A 25,197-nucleotide genomic window follows, 5' to 3' on the forward strand; every position below is an offset into this window, starting at 1 on the left:
CCATGCCCTCCAAACCCTTCACCAGCCTCATTGCTCTTATCCAGACACGCTCCAGGGCCTCAATGGAGAAAGGGCTCTCAGATAATGCTCTGGCTGCAGCATCTCTGGAAATCTCTTCTTGGACATGAACCCTGCAAAACTAGAGAAGTAAAAAGCTCTTGTCTATAAGTTAAAGTCAAGATTAGTACAGTCATAGTGCTCAACTCTCTAGCATAAGTTTTTTCAATAGCCAGGGCTCTTTCCTCAATGATCCATAGAGTGATGTCATCAAACTATCACAGGTCACTAGTCATATTCCCAAACATATCAAGCTGCCTACTTGTAGACTCCATTTCCATTGCAAAAGTGTGCTACATATTGCCCAATCATTAACACTGAAAAAAATGAATTGGAATTAAACAGAATTACAACTATTTTAACATCAGTTTCATATTGAAAGTACGCACGATGTATTGTCAGCCCGGAGTGAGAGACTTTAAAAGATATTAATGTGAAGGCACATACCCTGATTATATCCAGTATTTCACTGCAGCTTCTTTAAGATGTGTAGAACATACTACTACTTCTATATACATGTGCTGAAAATTAACTACAGCTGTCACACAGTACATAAACCAGGTGCAAATCCGCATCAGATACCCAGGACACCAAACTGGAACTGGAATTGCATTTATGCTGATACAGAATATTCAACATTTTTATCACAGGCATTGAAAATACAATCCAGGAAAAAATAAAACCAAACACACAGTTGTTCATCCTGCTGACAAATGAAGTTAAAAAAAATAAACAAACTAACTGCATCTTAATTTTTGTCAGGTTTTTAATACAAAAAAGCGTAAGAGAATCCCAAAGTCATGAGAGAGTGCCCAAAGCCAAGCTAGATTTTCCTACCTTGCACTTTTGCCCCACTTAAGAGTTTATATTGCTCTTGCTTAATGAGGTGTGCAAATGCAGTAACTATGTCCACTGCACTTAGACAACATAGGTTGCTCATTACATGCTTGGTTTTTATTTTCAGCATTATTTATGAGCCAGAATTACAGTAGACATTTGTGGGACATAGAACTGATGAGAATTACTTGAGCATTTGCAGGCAGCCATACAGGATATAACTCAGGACTTAGACCTTGTACTTCACCCATGACTTCTCAACATAGTCCACTAAACTTTAATCCTACAGCAAGAAGCCAAAGTGCACAGCACATGGTGGAGAGATTGCTATGACTACTATGCAAGAGCAACCAGATGCAGCAGCAGCTACAAAAGCAAAAGCTATTGCAGAGGGCACACACAGTAGCGCAAGTCATCCTGCCGATGCTGTTGCACCTGCCTGGGTCAGGAAGGACTTCAACCTCACACAGTGTTTCCCTCAGTCACATTGGCCTGAGGCCATTGGCTGAAAAAAAGCAAAAAGCCAACACACACAGAGATAGCATGCAGGTAGTCAGTACTCATGCAGTGGGTTTCAGGGGTTCTTCACTGGCCTGTTCAGTGTTCCAAGTGTTGCAATTCTTTCTACCTCAGCTTCTCTTGTACCTCTTCTGTTATCCCTCATCCATGCTTCCTCTTGTTCTGTTACTATCTTTTCTCCTTGCTATGAGCATTCCAAATAGGAGGGAGCAAAGATGACATTACTGTCAGATTTTTCCTTTTTTCACCAGGTCTGCCTGTAGCAGGTATGACCACCCCCCACCAGACACAAGGTTCTGACACACTCTGCACAAAGGGCAGAGGCTTGCTAGGAACTGATAAAGGTCAGCTTGACATCCCCACACCATTAGCTGGCACCTCCAGGCCTAGAAGTCCTTTGGTTACTTGGTGAACTGGGCCCTCCAACTAATTAGAAAGTTGACCACAGCCAAACTCAGACAGGGTATAAATGGAGTCCTATTAAGGAGAGAGTGGAGTTCTCTCCACACAGCAACAGCCGAGCAGTTAGTTCTTCTCCCCTTAGAACAGGACTTCATCACCCCCCTTTGGTGAGTGGTTTGTGAGGGTACCCTGGGTATCTGGAAGGAGATTTCCTTTCTCTGAGTGTGTGTGCACATTTTGGTTCATCTTTCCCTAGACAGTTTAACTGGTTGTAGAGCAGGATATTCCCAGCTGCCACCCAAATCTGTAATTTTATTGTGCCCAAAGAAGAGCAGATTAATTACAATAAATCCACAGTTTTTAGAAGGCTGTTACTGTCTGGTTTGTGGGTGCCTCTGCAACACTGTCTTGTTGAAAGCTCTACTACTAAGCTATCTGCAGCACATTCAACCTACCAAACTGAAGTTGTGTAGCAAATGCTCCCAGTATTGCCAGACTGCATGTGACTCACTTAGAAACACTCACCTGTGGGACTTCTGTGAGCATGTCTCCAACTGCAATCAAAAACTGTGAACTTGCACAACCAAGTCAGCATTTCTTTTCATGGTTTCAACAATCGTATTTATTCCTTGGTTTAAAAGGTCTTGGTTCAACAGTTTTATAAAGAGATTTCACAAAATGTGCAATATTTATAAACATAACTCTTAGGTGCAGTGGTAGCAAGAATCTGTACTTTTGTCCTAAAGTTTGCTTCAGTTGTGATACATGAGATACTTGAATGTGTCCAGAGAAGGGCAACGAGGCTGGTGAGAGGCCTTGAGCACAAGCCCTATGAGGAGAGGCTGAGGGAGTTGGGGTTGTTTAGCCTGGAGAAGAGGAGGCTCAGAGGAGACATTATTGCTCTCTACACAACTACCTGAAAGGACATTGTAGACAGGTGGGTGTTGGTCTCTTCTCCCAGGCAGCCAGCACCAGAACAAGAAGACACAGTCTCAAGCTCCACCACGGGAAGTTCAGGCTTGAGGTAAGGAGAAAGTTCTTCACAGAGAGTAATTGGACATTGGAATGGGCTGCTCAGGGAGGTGGTGGGAGTCACTGTCCCTGGAGGTGTTCAAAAGAGGATTGGACATGGCACTTGAAGCCATAGTTTAGTTAGTCATGAGGCATTAGGTATTGGGTAATAGGTTGGACTTGATTATCTCTGAGGTCTTTTCCAACCTTGTTGATTCTATAAGGTTGGTTTTGTCCCCCCTCTTCTCCCTCCCCCAAAACTGGCACTTCATTGTAAACTGAAAAAACTTTTAAAAGACAAAGTTGATCTAAACATGATGTTATAAGCACCTTGCCACAGTATTACATTCTAATAATAAGGCAATTTTTTGTTTTGTAGAGTCTGTGCAACTGGGAGACCTGTAAAAGGTGACTGAAATGCCAGACTTCTCCTGTAAGGAAAAGGCCTTCATTTTTGCTTCAAAGTTACTATCCCTTCATACCACTCCCCCTTAAAAAAATGTACAGCTGATAATACAACAGAATATATCCTTTAGAGGGTGAAAGGAAATTACAGTAGACAAAGGCTGAAAATACAGTGAATAGTAGGCAAAGTAAGACTGCTCTTAAAATAAAAAACAAGTAAATGAAGAAAAAAGGAACTGAACAACAAGCAACAATGGAATTTCTCTAGTGGAAGAGGATTTGGGGGCTTCATAAATAAGTGGAAAATTACTGAAATACTTTGCTATATAATAGAAAAAAGGACAAAGTGTTTTCCAGTTGTCACCTAAACTTTAGATGCAACTTTGTAGGAGTAAGCATTCGGAGGCAGCTTTGAGCTCTGATGGGCACAAGTATTCCAGCAGGGTAATGCTGCCAACAGCAGAAGAAATCCACCCAGCAAGACACAAATGCCACTAAAATAGAATGCAGTGTCATACTCCTGCGTCCAGTCGTAAAACCAACCTGAGGGTGAAAAGAAGAAGGAAACACATCAGTATGGAGCTCAGTGTAACACAGGACTGTAAGCTAAACACTATGAAATAACCATGCAACCGCCCAAAACCCCCAAACCTAAAATCACCAAATGTTAGGGGTTGGAAGGGACCTCCAGAGATCATGAAGTCCAATTCCCCTGCCAAAGCAGGATCACCTAGGGCAGCCTGCACAGGAATACATTCAGGCAGGTTTTGAAAGTCTCCAGAGAAGAAGACTCCACAACCTCTCTGGGCAGCCTGTTTCAATGCTCCATCAACCTAAAGAAGTGTCTCCTTGTGTTGAGGTGGCACGTCCTGTATTCTAGCTTGTACCCATTGTCCTTGTCTGTCACTGGGCACCCCAAAAAAGAAACTGGCACCTTCATCTTGACACCCACCCCTCAGACTTTTATAGACATTGGTAAGATCCTCTCTCAGCAACAGCCCCAGGTCTCTCAGTCTTTTCCTCAGAGGAGAGGTGTTCAAATCCTGCAATTATCCTCACAGCTCTCTGTTGGAGTCTCTCCAGTAGATCCCTGTCTCTCTTGAATTGGGGAGCACAAAACTGGACACAGTATTGCAGGTGCGGCCTCACCAGGGTCAAAAGCAGTTTGACCAGTTAGGACATGAAACGTGCCTTTCATCAAAGCCAAAAGGAGAACACACTCAGCTTGGCCAGCTCAAGCGAAACAGGCTTTAATTTCTGTTGAAGATTTTGATCTTGTTTTCCCATTGTTATTAGGAACAACGAGAACTAACTGTGCACAAATTAATTCTGGTCCTGACAAGTTCATGTTGATTGTGCAGCATCTACCTTGATCTTACCTACAATTGGTGGTCCAAAGCTATTTCCAAGTCCAGCAAAGAACATCAGTATCCCATACGCGTGAGTCAGTTTCTCGATTCCCACAGTCTTTGTTGTGACATATGGAAAGATTGACCAATTCCCAGTCAGAAACCCCAAAACTGCGGAAAGCATGGCTAGCGTCACGTAACTTTTGGCAAATGGAATCGCAAACAAGGCCATTCCTGTCATTAGTAAGGTAGATACATATAGGTATAAAGTGTTCACCCACTTAAAATCCGCCAATATTCCTAAAGTAAGTTTGCCAACAGCAGTCATAATGCCTATAATGGAAATAAGAGGCATATGATAATCATCTTCATTAATGTTTGCACTTCTTGCTACATCTTCCATGAGCAGAGAAGGAGGAAATCCACCAATATCAAAGAGCAAGATAGCAACAAACAGAGCCGAAAAGACTTTGTTCTTAAAAAGAACCGCAGTTTCCTCCCAGTAGTTCAAATAGAGCTGCCACTTCCTTTTGGCAAGTTGCTTGCAGAAGTTTGTCTGTTCTACAACTTTTTTTTTGTAAGTGTCTTTCTCATTTACATTTATTGAGCTTAATACATTCTTATTTAAAATGGTATCTTGCTTGCAATCAGGCATGTTGTTTGCACATTTTTCATCAAGGTAGCCCTTTTCAAGGATGCTTATATTTTCTTCTACAGTCTTTTCTTTTTCATGGTAAACCAAATACTGATCTGGGACTTTGTCTACACATGATTTTTCTGGTGGAGGGCAATCAGATGATTCCAATGGTCTCATTAGGCTGCCACATGCTAATATATTTAGAGACAGTGCCCCAACTATTAGCAGACAACCATCCAGTCCATATAGCTCAATAAGTTCTCTTTGCAATGCTGCATATATAAAAAGTCCAACACTTGAACCTGTAAAAGTAAAATAAGATGTTTACACTAAAGAATTGAACACATTCTGTAACATTAACGAACTTTTACATTTCATCAGCTACAAATATACTGCCACAGGAACGGTAAGTCACGTGTGCTCCCTCTCCCCACTTTAATGAACTGCTGAGTTATCATCCCTCTTGAACTTACAGTACTGAGTATCCACAAAATAAAAAGCCTTTCAAAATATCTGCACCATTTATGATGATTAACACCAGCAGATTCTTTAGAAACAAGTAGGCTTAGCACTACAGCTGATGAAAAACATCACTGTCATGCACACACCCAAAATGATACCTGAAGGGATACACATGAGTTAGCACAGTTATAATTTCACACAACATTTTTCCCTGTCCTCCTCGCTGCCACCTTCCTCCTTCTAAGGCAGTTCTTCCTCCTTCTGTTCTAAGGAACAGACCTTAGGCTGTTCCTGTTTCACCCAGAAACAGCCCTTGACTGCTTAATGTTTAAGAAAGGGGCATCACATGGTGTGAATTTATTCCAAAGGCATTTCTGAAGCTCTGCAGGGTGAGATATGGAAAATGGGCTAGTCAGAAGAAAAGACTGAAAAGCAAGCAATTACTATGACCACAAGCAGTTTATGCAATCCCACCAATTGAAAGAGAAAGGTCTTGGTTGAAGTGAGCATCGATCTACTGCAATCACAAGACGTCCCACTCACAAATACAGAACAATGTTTTTTTAAATTAATTGTAAAGACAAACTTTAAATTAAAATTATTTGCTAAAGGCTCTCTCTAGGTCATATATAAGCCCTTTATGTACTTCAGTGCTGATCACAAGAAAAAAAAATTATAAAATTCAGACTTATTTTATTTCCTGGGTTCTAAAATTAACCAAGACTCAATAAAACCAGGCCTTAAGGCAAACCACCTGGAATCCCAACAAAAGCCACTGAAAATGGCTCCGAGGAACATTTCTGTAGAAGCTCCCCTTTATCCCACTGGTGTGGATCTGGCACTAGTATCTCACAAAAATGACTGTATTGACGCGGCCTCTCCTCACTAACTTGAGGAAACAGATCAGAGAGACTCCATACATCACAGAAAGCAAGGCAAGAAACAGCCTTCTTTAACAATTCCTACTTGGTACAGTAATTCAGCAACTCCTGTTGATGTAAAGGACAATGCCACACAACCTAAAGACACTGGGAGAAGGCAAGAGAGAGACTACTCAGCATCCTTCGAAGTACTATCAGAGGTTTATTTTTCTAGGATGCCTTGTCCACGCATGGACACAAAGCTGTGCTAAATTTTTGGAGGATTTCAGAATTTAGACTTCTTTTAGATTGGGAAGGAAAAAAATATTAAAACTGTAAGCCCAAACTTCAACTACTCCTTTAAAGGTACAGCTAATGTGAAGTTGTGATTCTGCATTTATATCCTGCATCTTAAATTCCTTTCTCACCTCTAATCTTGTGTTAAGAAAGAGGGAGAAGAGAGCTCTATGGAAAGTTTTCCCTCTTATTACCCATGCCATGCAGCTCAGGCAGCTCGTAAGTCTTCTTTCTGGAACAGGTAGCCCAGAGTGGTCATGAATGCCCCTTCCCTGAAGGTGTTAAAGGCCATGTCAGATGAGGCCTTAACAACCTGGTCTAGTGGAAGGTGTCCCTGCCCATGGCAGGGGGGTTAGAACTAGATTATCTTTAAGGTCCCTTCCAATCTAAACCATTCTGTGAATCTACAAATGTCCCTTTCTCATCTCATGGATAATCTGTACCACACACCTGCAAGTGTAGTTCCTATTTTACATGAATCTTGATTTTATCTTTTCATTGCTAGTGATGTTTTCACTTAAGAAGTACTTCAGGAAGTAACTGTGAAAAATAATTTCTTGGGTTTATTGCCACGATAATGACAGCTGTATCAAGCTAGGAAAGTTAGAGAGAATGATGAAAGTCCTACCTGTTGAGATGAGACCAAGGGCAAGGCCTCTGCGTTTGTCAAAATACTGGCAAGTGATGGTAACTGTTGCCGTATACAAAAGGCCACATCCAAGCCCTTGAGAAAAAAAAAGACAGAAGTAATGTACACAACATCCTCTGGGAAATGAATGCCTCTTTTTATTCCCCCGATAACACCTGACTTAGCACCAGCCAAACCCTTGGCCTGCCTGTGCTGTTCACTTCCTTTCCCCTGGCTATCCCTGGCTCCAGAACCTGTGTGGAGCAGGCTGGGTTTGAGGAGTTCACCAGCTCAAGCTCCATGCTACACAGAAGGAGTTAACACGGCTTTCAGTCCAGGACCTGGCCCCAGAAAGCAACATAACTGCGTCCTCATGGCACTGTGCCCAAGTCAGCACTGCTGGGTCCCTGCTGGCCAGTGAGGTGCCCAGATTCCTGACACAGTTAATTTGATAAACCACCCACCACAGCCCTCTGCAGCACAGAGGGGCAGGTCACCACCTGCAAGGAGAACAGCACTCTCATGCTTTTAGCACAGCATTTTACGCTCTCCAATGGTCTCTAATTTACCAGGTTAGAATGAGTACATAACAAAGTTGCAGAAAAGATGTTATTCCCTTAAAACTGGCACTTCACACCTGCAGAGACCTACTTGATTCTACCCCTTAGGAAGAACCTCAGCCTCTCTGTCTCTAACAATCGTGTCAGCAGAGGACAAACTGTTTTCAAAGCCTGAGGAACAGATGCATTGCTTTTACCTTTCACTACATGGAAACAGCTTGCTTGAGTGACACCCCTTCTTGCCCCAAACTAAAATGTTCCTTGATATATCAAGTGCCAGACTACCACTGCCTCAGTGAATCAGTTTTCCATTTCAAATTCATAACCCAAGACTCAAACCAACAAATATTAAGTCTCTGTACAAAGGGAAGGTATTTCTTACCAACAACAATCCCGTATGAAATGTAAAGAAAGTATATGTTAGGTGCAAAACTGCTCATCATGAGACCCCCAGCCACCATAAAGCCACTGAAGATTGCTACTGGTCTTGCTCCAAAAGATGATACACATATACTGCAGACAGGACCTAAAGGAAAAGCAGGAAAAACATTCCTAGTAAATACCGGCACCAGGAAGAACTCCTAAGAAATACCAGTCAATGGAAATATTTCTTACAACATATTCTTATTTAAATATATACTGATTAAATAAAAATTCAGAACATTAATTTTCAGAGGACTCTTTAAAAGATTTGGTTACAAAAACAATCATGGTAAGAATGCCCCCTGGTGCATAGAGAGAGGAAATATACAGATAACGACAAACATTACTCTTCCCTGATTTTCTAGTGAATTAAACACCTGCTACACAGTATTTTACCAAATAACTCTTCCCTAGCTATCTTGGTTTCTACTGTTAAACTACAGTTAAACCCCATACCATTCTATGATTCTACCATTACCTTTATCCCCCAATATTTCCTGGTTGGTTAGCACTTCAAAACAGGAACGAAGTGTAGGCAAGATTTGTACTGTACCTCTGCTTGGCCAGTTCTGCTCTCACAGAAGTGGTATAGTATTTATTTTCAGCTGTGTGACCTAGAATACACCTTTTAATCTGAAGCTGCATGCAAGCTCTGGGCCCTGCACAAAAAAGCAACCAGCAAGGGACTTGGCTTGCAAAAGACAGTATCTCATCTGAAATCCTGTTGTTCCAATGAATCATATATAAACTTAGGTATTAGCCCCAAGATCCTAAACTCAGGAATTCTGAGATCAGAAGATACACAGACGTATTGCATGATTTAAAAACCAACAAGAAACTCCAACCCTCACCACCTTTGCATCTCATTTGCAGCAATACAAACATCCTCCATGGTCAACACAATCTGCAAAAGCAGTAACTCCAGTCTTCCATCTGTTAAGGCTGGTCCTCCCTTGACACACATAACTCAGATTGCCAGCAGATGGGAGGTCAGCCCAGAAAAGTGATACGAGGTGAACAACATTTGGAGCTGAGGACAGTGCTTGCCTAAGGTTTGCAGACAGGAGCTAGCAGCTGGGAATGTAGGCAAGGTTTTTGTGTGGTTACCGGCCACAGGACAAGCAGTTCTGGCAGGCAGGAGCACAGATTTGTTAGGAGGTGAAATGATCCTGAAAGGCAAAGCAGGTCAGAACTTTTCCCCTACCTAAGAGCTATCTGCCTGGGAAAGGTAAAGAGAAGAAAGTCTGAACTGAGGCTTACCCAGGCAAAGAGGCAGAGTTGAAGAAGAATCAAGAAAAAGTTTCTGGGAAGTAGGGTTCATTTGTATTTTGGAAATGATGTAAAAGGAAGACACAAGTGCTTGCTGATTCTCAAGAGTCAGCACACTGTGGGAATGAAAGCTGGCCAGAAGATCTTGGGCAGAGTAACTTGTTGAGAACAAAAGCTGAGTGTGTTAGATTGTTGCTGATTCTTAGAATTAATTACTAGAGCTGGCAAATTAAGATTGGTATGCTTCCTAAAACCACAGGATATAAAAATAAACAATGGATTGAATCTGTATTATATAAAAAATTATTCTACACTAAAAGAACATGAGGTAGTGATAACATAATTAAATTAGGCAGAGGAATTTGCACACTTTCTATTTTTTATTTCTGACCCGCTACCTTGCTAAAACAAACAGTATTTCCCTTACATCTGCTCTCTCAACACAGCTATTTTCAGAAGGTCCACCATGGGGTGGTGGTACTGGGCAGACTGCACTGATTACTACTAGTGTACCAGACATCAATCTGGAATTTCTGACCCCAAGGCAGAACAAGAGAGTAACAGAGCTGAAAAACATGTCTTCATAATCTGACAAAGATACTCTCCTCTGGAACACCATCAAAAGCATCTCTGACAGGGTCCAAGGTGATGCTCTTGAAAATTCTCCCATTTATAAAAAAAATATATCCCAAAGGAGAACAGAATGTACAAAGAGATCTTTTTTGCTCTCACATGGAAAACAACCAGCCCAAAACTGAGAACCTGCTCCAGTAAGATCAGTATTAATGTGTCATCCCACACAGCAAGAGTTTTGGCAGCTCAGCAATAGTCCTGTTCATAAGAAGGAGAACCACTTAAGTATTAAAATACTTGTATGTCTCCTGGATGAGAAGAAAAACATCTCCATCCTCCCAGTCACACCAGGGCCTACTTTCAAACTCCCCTGATTGTGCAGCTAGAAAACAAAAGTCTCACAGGAAAACCTCCATGACAGCCAGCACCTTTGTTCTTTTCCCTGCCTCCTCTCATTCCTTTTCTTTCTCTACTTCCCAAAGAGCTGGCACTTTTTTTCCACCAGGCACAGTACCTTTGGTTATTACCATGGTATCTGCACAGGAGTTCACTGTACACAAACATGTTATTCTCTCCAAGTAATTCAAGCACAATGGGTTGAAGGCAGTTCATTCTAGTCCAACTTTCCCAGAGTGGGACTGAAACTTGTTCAGTGAACTCCTGCCCTGTGGATTTTGCTCATTGTGGACATTCTGAAGAATGTAGGAATCTACATACAACCACAGAGGATAGAGTTCCTCAGGAACCATAAGGGTTTCCAAACAAATCCTTCCACTGTAATGTATTTCTCACCATAACATGAACAGCTTAAAAGCAAAATCCCAGTGGCAACCTTCAATAGTAAGTATGGAAAATATCTTTTAAGGGGTTAGCACTGGTGTTATAATAATATTTGAAGACATTGATAAATATTTGCCTCTTATACAAATAAATTCCCTGGGGCTTTTTTACTTCCAAATTATGTATCTTAAAACTAGACCAGATTCTATCAAAAGAAGACAACCAGCCCAGTCTCCAAGAATGACAGTAATCCTGGGAAAAGAGCCCTAGCACAGGGACAACCACTGCTCATGATACAGTAAGACAATCATCAAGTTCTGCAGAGGAGCAGACAAGAAGATCCCTAGACAAAAGGCAACGAAGCAGGAGAAAGACGAAGGGCTCTCATGGTAGATCTTCATGCAGAGAGATCAAGGATAAATAATTCCTAGAAGGAATAATTTATACTTTGATATTTTCATAGCCATTTTCTTGAATAAAAGCCTTTGCTCTTAGCAAGACCCAGAGGTGATATTGAGTCCTTCCTGAGATGTCAGAACAAGTCATATGCAGCTCACACAGAAGCTTTGGAATTAACATGATCTTTTGACCTACAAAAGTTGTTTTGTTCAACAGACATCAAAAGCCAATGCTTTCTTCCTTCTTCTCATCTATCTTGACTTCAGCAAGGCTTTTGATACCATCTCCCAAAACATCTTTCTAGGCAAACTCAAGAAAAGTGGGTTAGATGATTGGACTGTGAGGTGGGTTGGTAACTGGCTCAACAACAGAGTTCAGAGAGTCATGAACAGCAGCACAGAGTCCAGTTGGAAGCCAGTGGCCAGAGGTGTTCCCTTGGGATCAGTACTGGGTCCAGTTTCATTAAATATCTTCATCAATGACCTGGATGAGGGGGACTGAGTGCACGTTCAACAAGTTTGCTGATGATATGAAACTGGGAGAGGTGTTGGACACCTGGTCAAGCTGTGCTGCCATCCAATGAGATCTGGACAGTCTGGAGAGCTGGATGCAGGCAAACCTCATGAAGTTCAATAAGGACAAGTGCAGAGTCCTGCATCTGGGGAGAATAAGAGCAGGTACCAGTACAAGCTAGGAGTCGTCCTGCTGGAAAGCAGCTCTACGGAGAAAGACCTTGGAGTCCTAGTGGACAGCAAGTAGTCCATGGGACAGCAATGTGCCCTTGTTGCCAAGAGGGCCAATGGCATCCTGGGATGCATTAAGAAAAGTTTCTCCAGCAGGTCTAGGGAGGCTCTTCTCCCACTCTACTCTGCCCTGGTGAGACTACACCTGGAATACTATGTCCAGTTTTGTGCTCCCCAATTCAAGAGACAGGGATTTGCTGGAGAAAGTCCAACAGAGACCTATGAGGATGATTGTAGGACTTGAACAACTCTCCTGTGAAGAAAGACTGAGAGACCTGGGGCTATTTAGCCTTGAGAAGAGAAGGGAGAGAGGGGATCTTATCAACATCTATAAATGTCTGAGGGGTGGGTGTCAAGATGAAGGTGCCAGTTTCTTTTTGGTGGTGCCCAGTGATAGGAAAAGGAACAATGGGTGCAAGCAAGAACAAAGAAGGTTCCACCTCAACATGAGAAGACACTTCATTATAGTGAGGGTGACAGAGCACTGGAACAAGCTGACCAGAGAGGTTGTGGAGCCTCCTTCTCTGGAAACTTTCAAAACCTGTCTGAATGTGTTTCTGTGTGACCTGCCCTAGGTGATCCTGCTTTGGCAGGGTGGTTGGACTCCATAATCTCTGGAGGTACCTTGCAACTCCTAACATTCTGTGATTCCTCAATCTTCTCACGTGAAGAGAAAAACTGCAAATTAACACTCCCTTTCTTCCCTCATGCATCTTTCTTCTTCACTTCACACACAAAAGCTTTTGCTAAACAAACAATACTGGACAACTGAGTTGTTTTCCTTATCTCTTGAATTAATCTGACCCACCTTGTCTGTATCTGTTCAAGCCTGTTGAAACTGTAGAGCAGAAGGAATGCTCATGGACTGCAATAAAATAGACTGGACAGAACATGCTAATTGATAAAAGATAGTCATAATAAAGATAATATTCTCTGAATGTCTATACTTTGGATAACAATATAGATCAGAAAAAGCCTTTTTACACTGGAGAGCAACCCACTCCCAACTTGAAAAGACTGCTCTTCTCTGATAACGTTAAATTAATTGTTTCTTTGGAGAAATCTTTGGACACTTTCTCCCCTTCTCATGAACTATATATTGCTTCCATAGTTCACAGAGGGGAGGTTATTTATGCAGGAAATTTTTGTCCAAAAATGAGTAGATGCTGCAAGCAAAGGTTTTTAATAGAGCTGTAAAGTGATTGCTTGAAAACACAAAATTAAACTTTTAAAACATTCAACACCAAATTAATTATTCAAGATATGTCTTTCAAGGCAGAATCTTCCCTTTTGTACTTTTTCCATTAGTAAAAGGGAATGGGAGACATTGCTGCTGTCTCTTGCTATGCCAAATACTGTGAAGTCAATTTTTACTATAAACAGCTGTGGTGCCAACTACAGGCGCCAAAGTCTTTTGTCTGTTTTGGTTTTAGTAAGTGTAACATGGATCAAATTTAATTTCAGGCTTCAAAAGGATGTAAAATTAAGAACACTTGGTGCAGAAGAAACACATGATCTTCTACAATGTAATAAAAATATCTTCCTCTGACATGTGTTAGTCAGGAAAACATGCTAAGCTCTTTCCATTGGAACACCTCTGAGGATAGGCTAGCAGAGCTGGGGTTGCTCAGCCTAGAGAAGGCTCTCAGTAGACCTTAGAGCTGCCTTCAAATACCTGAAGGGAACCTACAGGAAGGTCGAGACTGTTCATAAATGTGTCTAGCAATAGGACAAGGGGGAATGGTTTGAAGGTACAGGAGAGTAGGTTTAGACTGGATCTTAGGAAGAAGCTCTTCAATATGAGGATGGTAAGACTCTGGAATAGGCTGCTTAGGGAGGCTGTGGATGCCTTCCCCTTGGGGGTGTTCAAGGCTAGTTTGGATGAGGCCTTGAGCAGCAGAATCTAGTTGAGAAGTGTCTCTGCCCATGGCAGGGAGGCTGCAGCAGATGACCTCTAAGGTCCCTTCCAACTTTGGTCATTCTAGGATTCTATGATTTCTTCATATACAACAAGGCCTACATCATCTGTGGAGCCATGTGCTGCATCTAGTATAGGCTGCTCAGCATTATGATACCTAATACTGTAGAAGTGGTCTCATCACTGACCTGTAAAATAACATTGATGCTTTTCTCTCACTGTTTTAGGCACATTTCTTCCAATACATTCTAAGGTCACATCACAGAAAGTTCTAACTCAAGTTAGGCAGAGATCCAACAGGTCCTTGCCTCATTCCCTCTTCCAGCTGATGAGCTGAACTGTCAAGCTCTGGGCTGAGCCTAGGCCTTAGCAACACCATCTGCCACTAGCGAGAGGGCAGAAATCGAACACCAGGTGGCTAGGAAGCTCATCGCAATAAACAAGGCTCTGTACTGGGTTTCTATGTCTCAAGTCTAAGTTTAGCTCTCAGGCAAGTCAGAAGTAAACACTGTAGAAAGGACACCAATACAGCAAATGGGAAAGGACTCACCAGCATCAGCTACTTAAAAACCCAAAACATTTAGGAGTACATGTACAGAGGGAAACAGAGAAGACACACAGAATCTTTTTCTGTCCCAGTTAGCATACATAGAAGGGCATTTTCTTTTTAGTGAAATTACAGTACAAATACAGCAAAGTTGCTGGTCCTACTTTCCACTGTTACAAAGGGTAGCAAATGTGATTTCTAGTGCTATCAATGAGAAAAGTCTGCCTTAAGAAAACAGACATTAGCTTATGTCCTGTATGTAGCTGCAAATGTACCACAACTGCCATTCTTTTTCCAGTCTGGCATCTACAGCATCAAAGAGGTGATCTTATGCAGAGACAGGTCACAGAACAGTCTTGAGGGTTCTTCAGAAGAGTCTTAATTAAAGGAGAAGTCTCTTGTATCAATTGCTATAAGATTGCATCAAGGTACAAGCTTAAGGAAAAAACAGAAATAATTTGGCTGCAGTCTCTAGACACACCACATGATTAATGGGCTCCTCAAAATACACCACTTAAAGCTAACCTTATTCATCAGCTGAAAACTAAAACAAAGCACCTTGTATTGTACCATTTCACACTTCTAAACAGATAATTAAGTATTGACAAACACTGTAAGAGATGGAAGATGCTCTAAACAAACATGTTGGGGTTATTCAGCCTGGAGAAGAGAAGGCTGCGGGGAGACCTAATAGTGGCCATACAGTACCTGAAGGGGACCTACAAAATGGCTGCAGAGGAACTGTCTATGCAGGCCTGGGGTAACAGGGCAAGGGGCAACAGTTTGAAATTAGAGATTTAGATTGGATGTTAAGAACAAGTTCCTTCCCATGAGGATGGCGGAACCCTGGAACAGGTTGCCCAGGGGTATGGTTGAGGCCTCATCCCTGGAGATATTCAAGGTCAGGCTGGACAAGACTCTGAACAGCCTGATCTAGTCAAGGATGTCCCTGCTGACTGCAGAGGTGTTGGACTAGATGATCTTCCAACCCATTCTATAACTCTAAGATTCTATGTTCTAAATCAAATGACAATTAGAGTAATTTCTGCATGCAACATGGGTTGCTTTAAGCACACCAATACTTGAAAAAAATGTGTTTGGATAACTAGATAAGAGACTGGAAAACAAAGGAGGAGAAAGGAAAGAACAACGAATACTGGAAGAGTCATGTTAGCAACAGCAAAAAGCAAGGGGACTACCTTGGAGGTACATCTGTCCTGTTACTAACATGCACACATGCGATACTGCTGCTGAAATCAGCTTGTCTGGGGAGATTGTTAAGTTATTAAGTCACAGACAGTAGCTTTTCACACGCATGAAAATATGCTATTTTACAATTTTAGCCTGATCGCCTACTTAGCACAGGCTACAAAACACAATGCCCTGCCTGGGAATATATAATTTGTTTTCAGTTAGCTCAGATAACATCAAAGCAACTAAGAGACCCTCACTATGCCTTTTTTAAAGGTATTAAAAATAGGAATGATTATGAAGGTTCCAGATCTCAAACTGAAAGAAGAAAAGTACACTGGCAGACAATGTTCCTTCTAATCTGTCAAAAGTTCAAGCCATGTAATCATTCCACACCAAAATCAATCACAGTAGCAGCTTTTATTTGTATTATTCAGTCACAGAAGTTTCTGTTTTCTATAAAGCACACTACTAACAACTGTTCACAGTGGCAAGACAGAAGGCCCCTAAGAAATCTGGAAACCAGCGTGGTGCTGACATACAAGAAAAGGAGCTGAAGCTCTTGCGGAGCAGTGAGCCAGAGACTTCTGGTTTCCAGGGAGAGTGCTTTTCTTCACCTGTTCTGTTGCAATTCCCTTCTGCCTAGTTTTTCTTCAGCAATAATCTTGGTTACGCTCTTTTCTCCCGAGTTCATTCCCTCGCTCAAGTTTATTTCTAACTAGATTCATTAATAATAGGAGTTAATGCCCTTAAAATGGGAAAATAAAGTATGGAGGCAAAGCAGTCTCCAGTCCTTTGCCCACTTATGCCCTGTGACGGAATACACTCTTCTGGTTAACGATCCACCTGCCTTTGCCCATTTCTGTTCTATCTGGAGATATAAAATCCTAACACGAGTGTGGCACCAGTATCTGGCCAGTTACAGCACCACACAAAGCAGTGTTTTGAACAAAACCTTTCTTTTAAGGAGAGATTCCCTCAAAATCTACACTTTGTCCTTTAAGCTAAATAACTGCTATTTCCCATAGCAATTGCTCTGCTGGCAGGCAATTTTTTTCCAGATACAGCAAAAAGTTAATCATTCTATGGTGACTCTTCGAAAAGCAGAAGTTTGTGATATTAGCCCATGTCCGGTATTAAAACAACAAAATGTGCCTATGGACTTCAAAGGGGTGTCTTAGTTCCCTAAAACCCTGCTGTTACTCTCCAAATGACCTCCAACAGCTCTGTGTCCTTCTTATGATGGGGACACCAGAACTGGATGTGGTATTCAAGGTGGGGTCTCACCACAGCAAAGGGGCAGAATCACCTCTCTTGTCATCCTGGCCGCACTCCTCTTGATGCAGCCTAGGTCACAATGTGCTTTCTGGGCTGCATGACCACTCTGCCAGCTCACCGTGAGCTTCTCATCAATCAACAGACTCAAACCTTTCTTCAGAGCTACTTTCAACCCATTCTGCATCCAGCCTGTACTTGTGCCTAGATAATCTTACCCATCTTGACCTACAACAATAATGCCACATCCTCATCCTATCATTTGTAACTGTCTTTAATGGAACTCCAAAAGCATACACAGATAAAGGATCTATTAGAAAGTAATGTTTCAGTTTAAGACAGACAGTTCTACACTTACTGGCAAGCAATCCGATTCCATTTGCTAGTGATCCAACCCAAGCAGTCTTGCCTTTCCCTTCTCCAAATGCATCCAGCCATTCTAAATACAAGACTCCCACCGCCAGCGGTGATCCGTAACACAAGAATTGAGTGAAGAAGGAAACGATAACAATCACCCAGCCCCAGCCACCATCTGGTGGTTTCCGAAATACCATCTTGTCAGATAAGTGCAGATGAACAGGCAGAACCTGTGCAAACAAAAAACAAACAGAAAGCAGCATGAGAAATGTGACCAACCTAGGACTGCAGAGCAGGCAGTACACATTCAGAAACTTATTTCAATCACCCTTCAAGAAGTATCCACAGCACAGCATACAGGCAATACAATTAGCTACCATTTGATACTTCTGTCTCTTCTGTATAACACAGGAACAATACAAAAAGCATTAATAAATCACAAATGGAATGGAATGGAATGGAATGGAATGGAATGGAATGGAATGGAATGGAATGGAATGGAATGGAATGGAATGGAATGGAATGGAATGGAATGGAATGGAATGGAATGGAATGGAATAGACACCAACACTGCATTACAGGAAGGGGGAACAGTTCATTTTCTGGGTGTTAAATAAGTTTTGTGAAGACCTCGGGCATCAATACCACAGTTCAACAAAGAGAACTCTATGGTCACTTGCTGCTAAGACCTCAGATACCTTGACTTGAGGCATATAGGCTTGAGGGATGAGAAAAGCTACAAGCATAACGTAATCCAAATAAACTGTTTAGGACTTAAAGAAAGTCTCCAAATAAAAAAATAAAACCATTTTTAAAATCTTGTACTCGGCTGCAATCTCAATGCAGTTTAGCAAGGTGTTTACTACCAGACACTGTACACTGGGGTAAGCAGGCCAAGAGAAAGACTGACATTCTGGAAATGATGGGGTGATGCATCAAAAAATCCCTTTGTACCTAACTTAAGTGAGTTCTAAACCTGTGTATAGGTGTGGCTTATGTGCCAAGACAGGACATCATTAAACACACAGAGAAAAATCTCCTGTAACTTGTTACGGTATCTGCCTTCCGTGCAGTTTGCACATATCGCCCTGCCCTGAACTTGCAATCACTTCTTGGACTTCGCAAATAACACCTCACTCCTTTGCATGGCAAGATCACCTCTGCATCTACAGCTTCAAATAACTTACCATCCTCACAGATTCTCAAGATTAGTTTGTGAACGTGATGCTTCTAAAATCTAGCAAAGACTTCAGAGGTTTTCCAGATAAATTGCTCTGGCATTTGGATGACCCCAAGGATACTGCTAAGTTCCTGTGCGCGCAACTAATTTGCCCTCCTTCTACAGGGAATAATCTACTGAAGTAATGACCACAAAACCCATGTTGTGTTTCTGGCTCTGTCGCTATCCAGATGTGCAATTCTCAACAAATTTATTTCCTTTACCCTGTAAGACAGCAACAGTTAAGATCTTACCCTGTTTTCTTTGTGGAATACTCTCAAGGACCACCTTCACACTCAGCTTATGCATTAAGACCACTGCAGTAAAAGTTCTGCTCAGGGAGTCTCCCAAGAAGCAAAGCAGAAAGATAAATGTGCTGCCCAGGGAAGTGGTGGAGTCACCCACCGTCCCTGGAGGTGTTCAAAAAGTTTTTGGACGTGGCACTTGAAGCCATGGTTTAGTAGTCATGATGTCTTGGGTGACAGGTTGGACTTGATGATCTTTGAGGTCTTTTCTAACCTCACTGATTCTACGATTCTATGAAATGTGTTGCATTGCCTTTTTGACTTAAAACCCAGAGGAGATGGACAAAAAACATTACTGCTGTATGAAAGCAATTGTGTAAACAAGTGTAAAAAAGCTCCTCGGATACTTTGCTTGGGCAGTTCTTAAGAAACTGCATGGAAAACTTATTAAAAAAGCTACAGTCTAAAAGTTTGAGGAATATCTGCTATAGAGGCACAAAAAAAGCCAAGTCTAGATGAGATATATATTTAAATGTTACTTGAGGGTAGATACTTACAGATGATGACAAAAAGGTCCTTCAGCTCCTACAAATACAACTTCACGCGGTGATTCTACCTGCAGAAAAAGTGCAGCAAAGCAAGTTTTCAGCTGAAATACCGCTGCAACAGTAAACAGAACTCTAAAAAAACATTTGCCTTTGCATTAGATTTCTTTTTAGTGTCTTTTCTGAAATAATATCGTAAGTTATCAAAGCATGAAAAACCTGCTCATAGGTACGTCTACAAAATAACCTTTACATAAATGGCGATACTCATATTTCTACACAAGACATTTAAACTATTTGTATGCAGTCACCAACAGAGCTGACAAATGCATCCCTCCATGAACTAAACAAGCATCACTTGACTTGTATTGTCCCTGACTGGAGTAAAATGGTGAAAATAAGTAGCAGCTCCAAGAAAAGAGACTTCCACTGAGACAAAACAAGGATGTTTTCAGAAAAAACAAATGGAAACAGACAGTGAATAATCACAACTCGGATTCGTTATAAAAGTAATCTTTAGAAAACAAACACACTGTAGCTGCTATATTGATTTGCACTATATTGATGTGCTAAAATTTGGCACAGAGACAACAGAGTTCAGCTCTGTTATTCTAAACATTTGATGGGGAGGAAGGGAGGTCACGGCAGGAGAGGAAAAAGGTTTTGCTGTCTTAGGTCATGTAGTGTTTTCTAATGGAAAGAGTAAAAATCCCTCTGGATCAGGTCCACATCTGCTGCAAGTCCACACAGCTTCATTGACTTTAGACAATTGCTCCCAACTTATGGCAGCGGAACAGCTGTCCTCCTAAATTCTCACGTCTTCTATTTTGCACCACAGATCTCTTCTGCATCTTGTAGCTAAACAACAGAATTCTGGGCAGCAAAACCATCTCTGTTTTCTTAACACTTCAAGCCATATGCAGTCTTCCAACTGTCAAGTAAAAACCACCATTCCCCTCCCCAAACCAATATCATCCTCAAAGTGAAGAGAGATCTACGATGTCCCACAGTTTAAGAGCTAACATGACATGGCTTTTCCTTCCCTTTCTTTTAAGTTGCTCCCTCACTTCCTGTTGCCGTGTACCTATTACCTAAAAATAAGTATTTTTTTTACTTCCCTGAAAGCACAAAGTTCTTCGGAAGAGAGAATGTGAGCTGAGAGCCCTGTGCGAGGGGCCTATTCTCCAGAGACCCTAACTATGATACTCAGTTAAAGATGTCCCAGACAATCCAGCTGCTGCTGGGACCACAGATATCAATGTGCCTTTTACTGGTACATTGTTTAATACTTCACTGAAAATTACAAGTTACAGTGCAAAAGCTTAGTAGCATGGACAAGAGGAACTGAACCTTTGCTACTCCCAACACTGCCTACACAGACACCAAATCTGTCATGGACCAAGAAGCGATCTCAGTATTTTTCACCTGTGCAGGAGGACACAGACTGCACAGACACATGAGATCACAAAAAATAAAGAAGCAGAAGGCCACACAGAAGAAAGTGCACAGTACTTTTGTTTTCTCTTGGAAACAGCCAGGAAGATGTGTGATCCTGGAAACAAACCACCATGATTTAAGATTCAGGTAGGAACCATTTTACAACCCTTACTGTTCACAAAGCCTAAGGATGTTGTTTCAGACTCCAGGAAACCTAGTTACATCAAAAAAACTGAAATGGAGAAATGAAGCATAAAGAATTAAACAGTAACTTGAAGTTTGGTCCGAAAAAGCTTTTCAGTGAGTTGTACTCACTGCGAATAAGAATCAGAGGAAGAGAGCTGCTTGATGAAAGCCTTTACCAACAACAACAAAAAGAAACCCTAGAGAACGAATTGAACACCACCATTCTAAATGTGGAAAGAGAGAGGTGTTTGGCTGCAACTGTTTTCTTTTGTCTAAGCAGCTTTATCACAATATTGAGCTCTTTTTCTGTAAATCTTAAAACTTGGCTTAAACATGACAGAGGAGCACAAAAGAAAGAACTGGTCAAAAGAACATGAGTATGACTGAAACGTTAGCCCTCAGCACAGAAACTTGGATTAATCTGTGGCAAAGGGAGTCTTGAGAAAGACAGTAGCAATACAATTGTTTCCAGTTTGTTATTTGTGCAACTGGAGTCTGGATCAGTATACTGCTTTCTGCGAGGAGCACATGGCTGCAAAGAAAGCCAATGTCAGCAGAATCCCTGTGTGATTAATGCTCGGCTGTTCCAGTTTTGCAAGGCATTCGTACAAATTAAGATGGTACCGGTCAGAATGGTAACATCCTTCTTTTTAAGTTTAATTTGATTTCATGTATATTTCTATTTCAGGCAACATTCTTGCAATTATCATCTGAAGTTTCTGCTACCCTTCCTTGCAATTAACACCTACAGCATTAGAGTGGCAGTAAGGCATTACAGTTGTTTTTAATGTGCTCATTGTCTGCACATGTACTGATGCAACAGCATAAACATTAAATGAACTGAAAATGATACATCTGTATTTTGATGGCAGCAGCCTTTAACTGATATTCTAAGTAGCTCCCTGTGTTTAAATACCTATTTCTCTTTCAATTCTTTCACACCCAGTGGATATATTTCTGCATTTTTCAGTTTTCAGCATTCAGATCTACCTCATCCTCCTGCTCATCTACTTTTCCTTTTGTAAGTTACGTGAGAGGCTCATCAACATAAACATTTGGGTTTTTTTCTGCCTGACGGGGGGAAAAATGTAGAGTTTTAAACAAAACAAAATATCAGAACAGAGCTTACCAACACCATGATAACGTTTCTCCATTGTTCAAAATGTTAACATAAAGAAGCATCAACGAGAGCAGCACATAAACCAGCCAGTTCTGTATAAAGCTGTCAGCTCAGCAGAACCAGTCCTACCTGTTTCCAGAGCCTGTCTCAGAGGGGATGGAAACCTCCCCCCAACAAGTATAACTACCTGTCAGACACGAACGTGCATCCACACAGACAGATGTAAGCCGGCACTGCTATAAACCACCAAACGACTTGATTTACCAGAGAACTCCTCTGCAAAATGAGAGCGCAGTGTGCACTGCTTGACGCATCACAACCTGTGGCATTCGCACAACCAGTTCGTGCCCCTTGGCCAGGTCACTTACGCAGATAAAAGGGCTTTTATAGCCCCTGGCTTGCCTGGCCTCTCCCCACGCCCCCGGGGATCAGCCCACATCCCCACTCTGGAGGACTGTATTACACATTGGCGCCTTCCACTTTCAGACACGCTTCGACGAGATGTGCTCATCCGTGCAGCGATGCACTGAGAGGTGACCGATGGTCGCTCCCGCCAGCCCAAATGCCACACACACGGCAAGCCAGGGTCATGCCATGCTGCCCTGCTCCCTGCAGCCACGGCCTCAGAGACGCCCACGGGTACCCACGCCGGGCATGTACGCTGTGACATGTGTCTGGTGCCACTAGTCCACTGCGGGTGCTGATGCCACGCCGCCACTGGCTGCCCACTGTGCAATACCTACACAGGCAGCCACAAGGGACACCAAGAGGTACTCGCAGCGAGCACCAAGGGCTGCTTACAGCACACACCGAGGAGTAGAGGTCAATAGGCACTCCCAGGGACGCAGCTGCCTCAGTGGGCACCCAGGAGTGACCAGCAGATCCTGGACCAGCTCCTTTTCTCATGGCCCTAGTAGAGCCCCCTCAAGGCGACCGGCCTGTCCCGACCGCACCCGGGGACGGGACAGCCCCGCGAGGCCTCCCGCCAGAGAGACAGCCCTGCCGAGCAGCCCCCGTGAGGGCACCAGGCGCCCCATGGCTCCTGCTGGTCTGGTCCGGGCCCTCACTCTTCACCCTGAGCCCACCCATGCAGGCAGCCTGCGGCCCCCCGAGGCGGCACCGTCCCCGTTACCTGCGCCCCACGCCGGCAGGAGTGGGTGGCCCATGCGGCGGGGGCGGCCAGGCGGGGGCGGCCAGGCGGGGGGCAGAAGCCGCCCCCGAACAGCCAGAGCAGCCCCGCATCCCCGGTACGGCGGGGCGGGGCTCAGCCGTGGCCGGTGCCGGCACGAACCGGTTGTAACTCGGGCCGTGGGAGGAGCCGCTGAGGGCCGCCACCGCCTCTGCTCGCAGCCTCGGGGCGGAGGGAGCTGCCCCTTGCCGCCGGCCCAGGCGCCCTCCCCTCCCCCCGGCCCCCCCGGCAGGCGTGTGGCCGCTGCTCCTTTCTCGGCCTCACCTCCATCGCGGACCCCTGCCCTTTTCCTGCTGTGCTTCCTCCGCCCCGCTCTCACCGCGCAGAGGCGCCCGGCCTGAGGCCGACCGGCTGCATGGTGCAGGAGCCGCCCCCAGGTCCCCGCGCCACTGCTGTGTGCCGCCCGCCGGGTGCCACTGCTCGTCCCCAGCTGCAGCCCCACCGCCCTTGCTAAGGGCCTGGCTTCAAGGCACGATAAAACTTCCTGACACCATCCCCTACGCCTTTTATTCGTCCGCTCGCGTTGCAGTCTGAAAGCAGGCGTCGGACCGCAGCTCTCGGGGGCGCACCGCAGCGGCTTTCAGCCCGCCGAGGTACCAAAGCACCGTAACCCCTACAGGACGGGGATGGGCGCTGGCTCTCCGACAGCATCGTTGCCCAAAGGCCGCAATCCAGCACTACAAACAGCGATGGTGGCAGCAGACGTGGAGCACTGCTATCCCAGCCCGCTAGCTCCTGCGACAGACAAGTCACTTCTGGCTCTGCGTAGCCACTGCCTTCTGAAGCTGACTCCTGAGAACCCTAGCCCAAATCAGAGTGCATAGCACGTACATCGCTGTTAGACATGTGACAAGGTTGCTGACAACTCATGCCAGTTAAGCCACCTGCAACTTTCACCCTTAAGACTGCAAAATCCGTTGCAGAAGCCGACTAAAGACTCAGTATCAGGCTCTACCTGACACTCCTGCTGCTATCTATATTAGGTCAGCTCAGGTATCCACACCACCTGCAGGTGGAAATACAAACATTCCCAAAGTTGTGACATTCTGAGAGCTGAAATCTTCCTGGAGCTGAAATTCTGAGGCAATCTCACATGTTTGGAGCCTGTGCAGTTCCTACAGGTATGGCATAACTCCCCTTTCAGACCTGCAGTCCAGGTTTACTCTGCAGTGCAGTATTGACAAAGATTCATGAACTTCAAGAATCATTTAAAGCACCTAGATACACCTCATAGTGTTCAGGTAAATATCAATATTTGCTACTTCTAAGGACTGACAGAAGAAAGATGCCTACTCAAGACTTACTTCCAAGACATGAGAAGGCCTCAGATGGCCTTTGGTTCAATTCTGGATATTTCATGTAAAAAAATGTCATGCCATGACAGCCAAGTGAAAGGGAGGGGAAATTAAAACAGAGAAAGCAATATTATTGGGGGGGGGGGAAGGCAAGAGAGAGAGCAGGAATTATCAGAACTCTAGAAACTGGTCCAGGGAGAAGAACAGAAGTGGCATTTCACCTAGAGAGAAGGCAGAGGGAAAACATGGTCACATTCTTCAAGACCTGTAAGAACTTACCGCAGAACTTACTGCAGAGACACACAAGTTGTTCTGCACATACATTAGACAATGAAATGAGGTAAGTGGACTTAAACTCCATCAAGAGATACTGCTTTAGATATTAGGAAAAGCAAGGCTAGCATGGTACAGGCAGAGATTTTGGGACAGAACCACAGAATGACAGAGGTTGGAAAGGACCTC

General features: G+C 43.4%; 1 protein-coding gene across 3 annotated transcripts; it reads right to left on the bottom strand.

Annotated features, from left to right (window-relative positions):
- Positions 1-711: 711 nt before the first annotated feature.
- On the bottom strand, positions 712-23,516 carry SLC16A9 (solute carrier family 16 member 9). 3 transcript variants are annotated; one of them, XM_068140062.1, is made up of 7 exons: positions 23,384-23,516; positions 19,521-19,579; positions 17,501-17,729; positions 8,407-8,550; positions 7,465-7,560; positions 4,611-5,519; positions 712-3,774 (listed from the first exon to the last, which is right to left on the bottom strand). In XM_068140062.1, the coding sequence occupies exons 3-7, from the start codon at positions 17,694-17,696 to the stop codon at positions 3,596-3,598; spliced, it is 1,524 nt and encodes a 507-aa protein (XP_067996163.1). In that variant the 5' UTR covers positions 17,697-17,729; positions 19,521-19,579; positions 23,384-23,516; the 3' UTR covers positions 712-3,595. The 3 variants fall into 3 exon arrangements, with proteins under 3 accessions (XP_067996163.1, XP_067996164.1, XP_067996162.1); XM_068140063.1 differs by lacking the exon at positions 23,384-23,516 and adding an exon at positions 22,516-22,601; XM_068140061.1 differs by lacking the exon at positions 23,384-23,516 and adding an exon at positions 22,439-22,598.
- Between the last annotated feature and the right edge of the window lie 1,681 nt (positions 23,517-25,197).

This window comes from Melanerpes formicivorus, unplaced genomic scaffold, assembly GCF_026170545.1.
Source record: "Melanerpes formicivorus ecotype bairdi unplaced genomic scaffold, bMelFor1.0.p_v2 SCAF_6, whole genome shotgun sequence".
NCBI classification, from domain to species: domain Eukaryota; kingdom Metazoa; phylum Chordata; class Aves; order Piciformes; family Picidae; genus Melanerpes; species Melanerpes formicivorus.

Excerpts from the sequence above, each read along its gene's own strand:
- SLC16A9 (XM_068140062.1), bottom strand. The coding sequence starts at position 17,696 with ATGGTATTTCGGAAACCACCAGATGGTGGCTGGGGCTGGGTGATTGTT. Across the intron at positions 8,551-17,500 it reads TGGAATCGGATTGCTTGCCA|GTCCTGTCTGCAGTATATGT; the intron begins GTAAGTGTAGAA and ends CTTTTCCTTTAG. Across the intron at positions 3,775-4,610 it reads CTTTGGACCACCAATTGTAG|GTTGGTTTTACGACTGGACG; the intron begins GTAAGATCAAGG and ends TTTCACCCTCAG.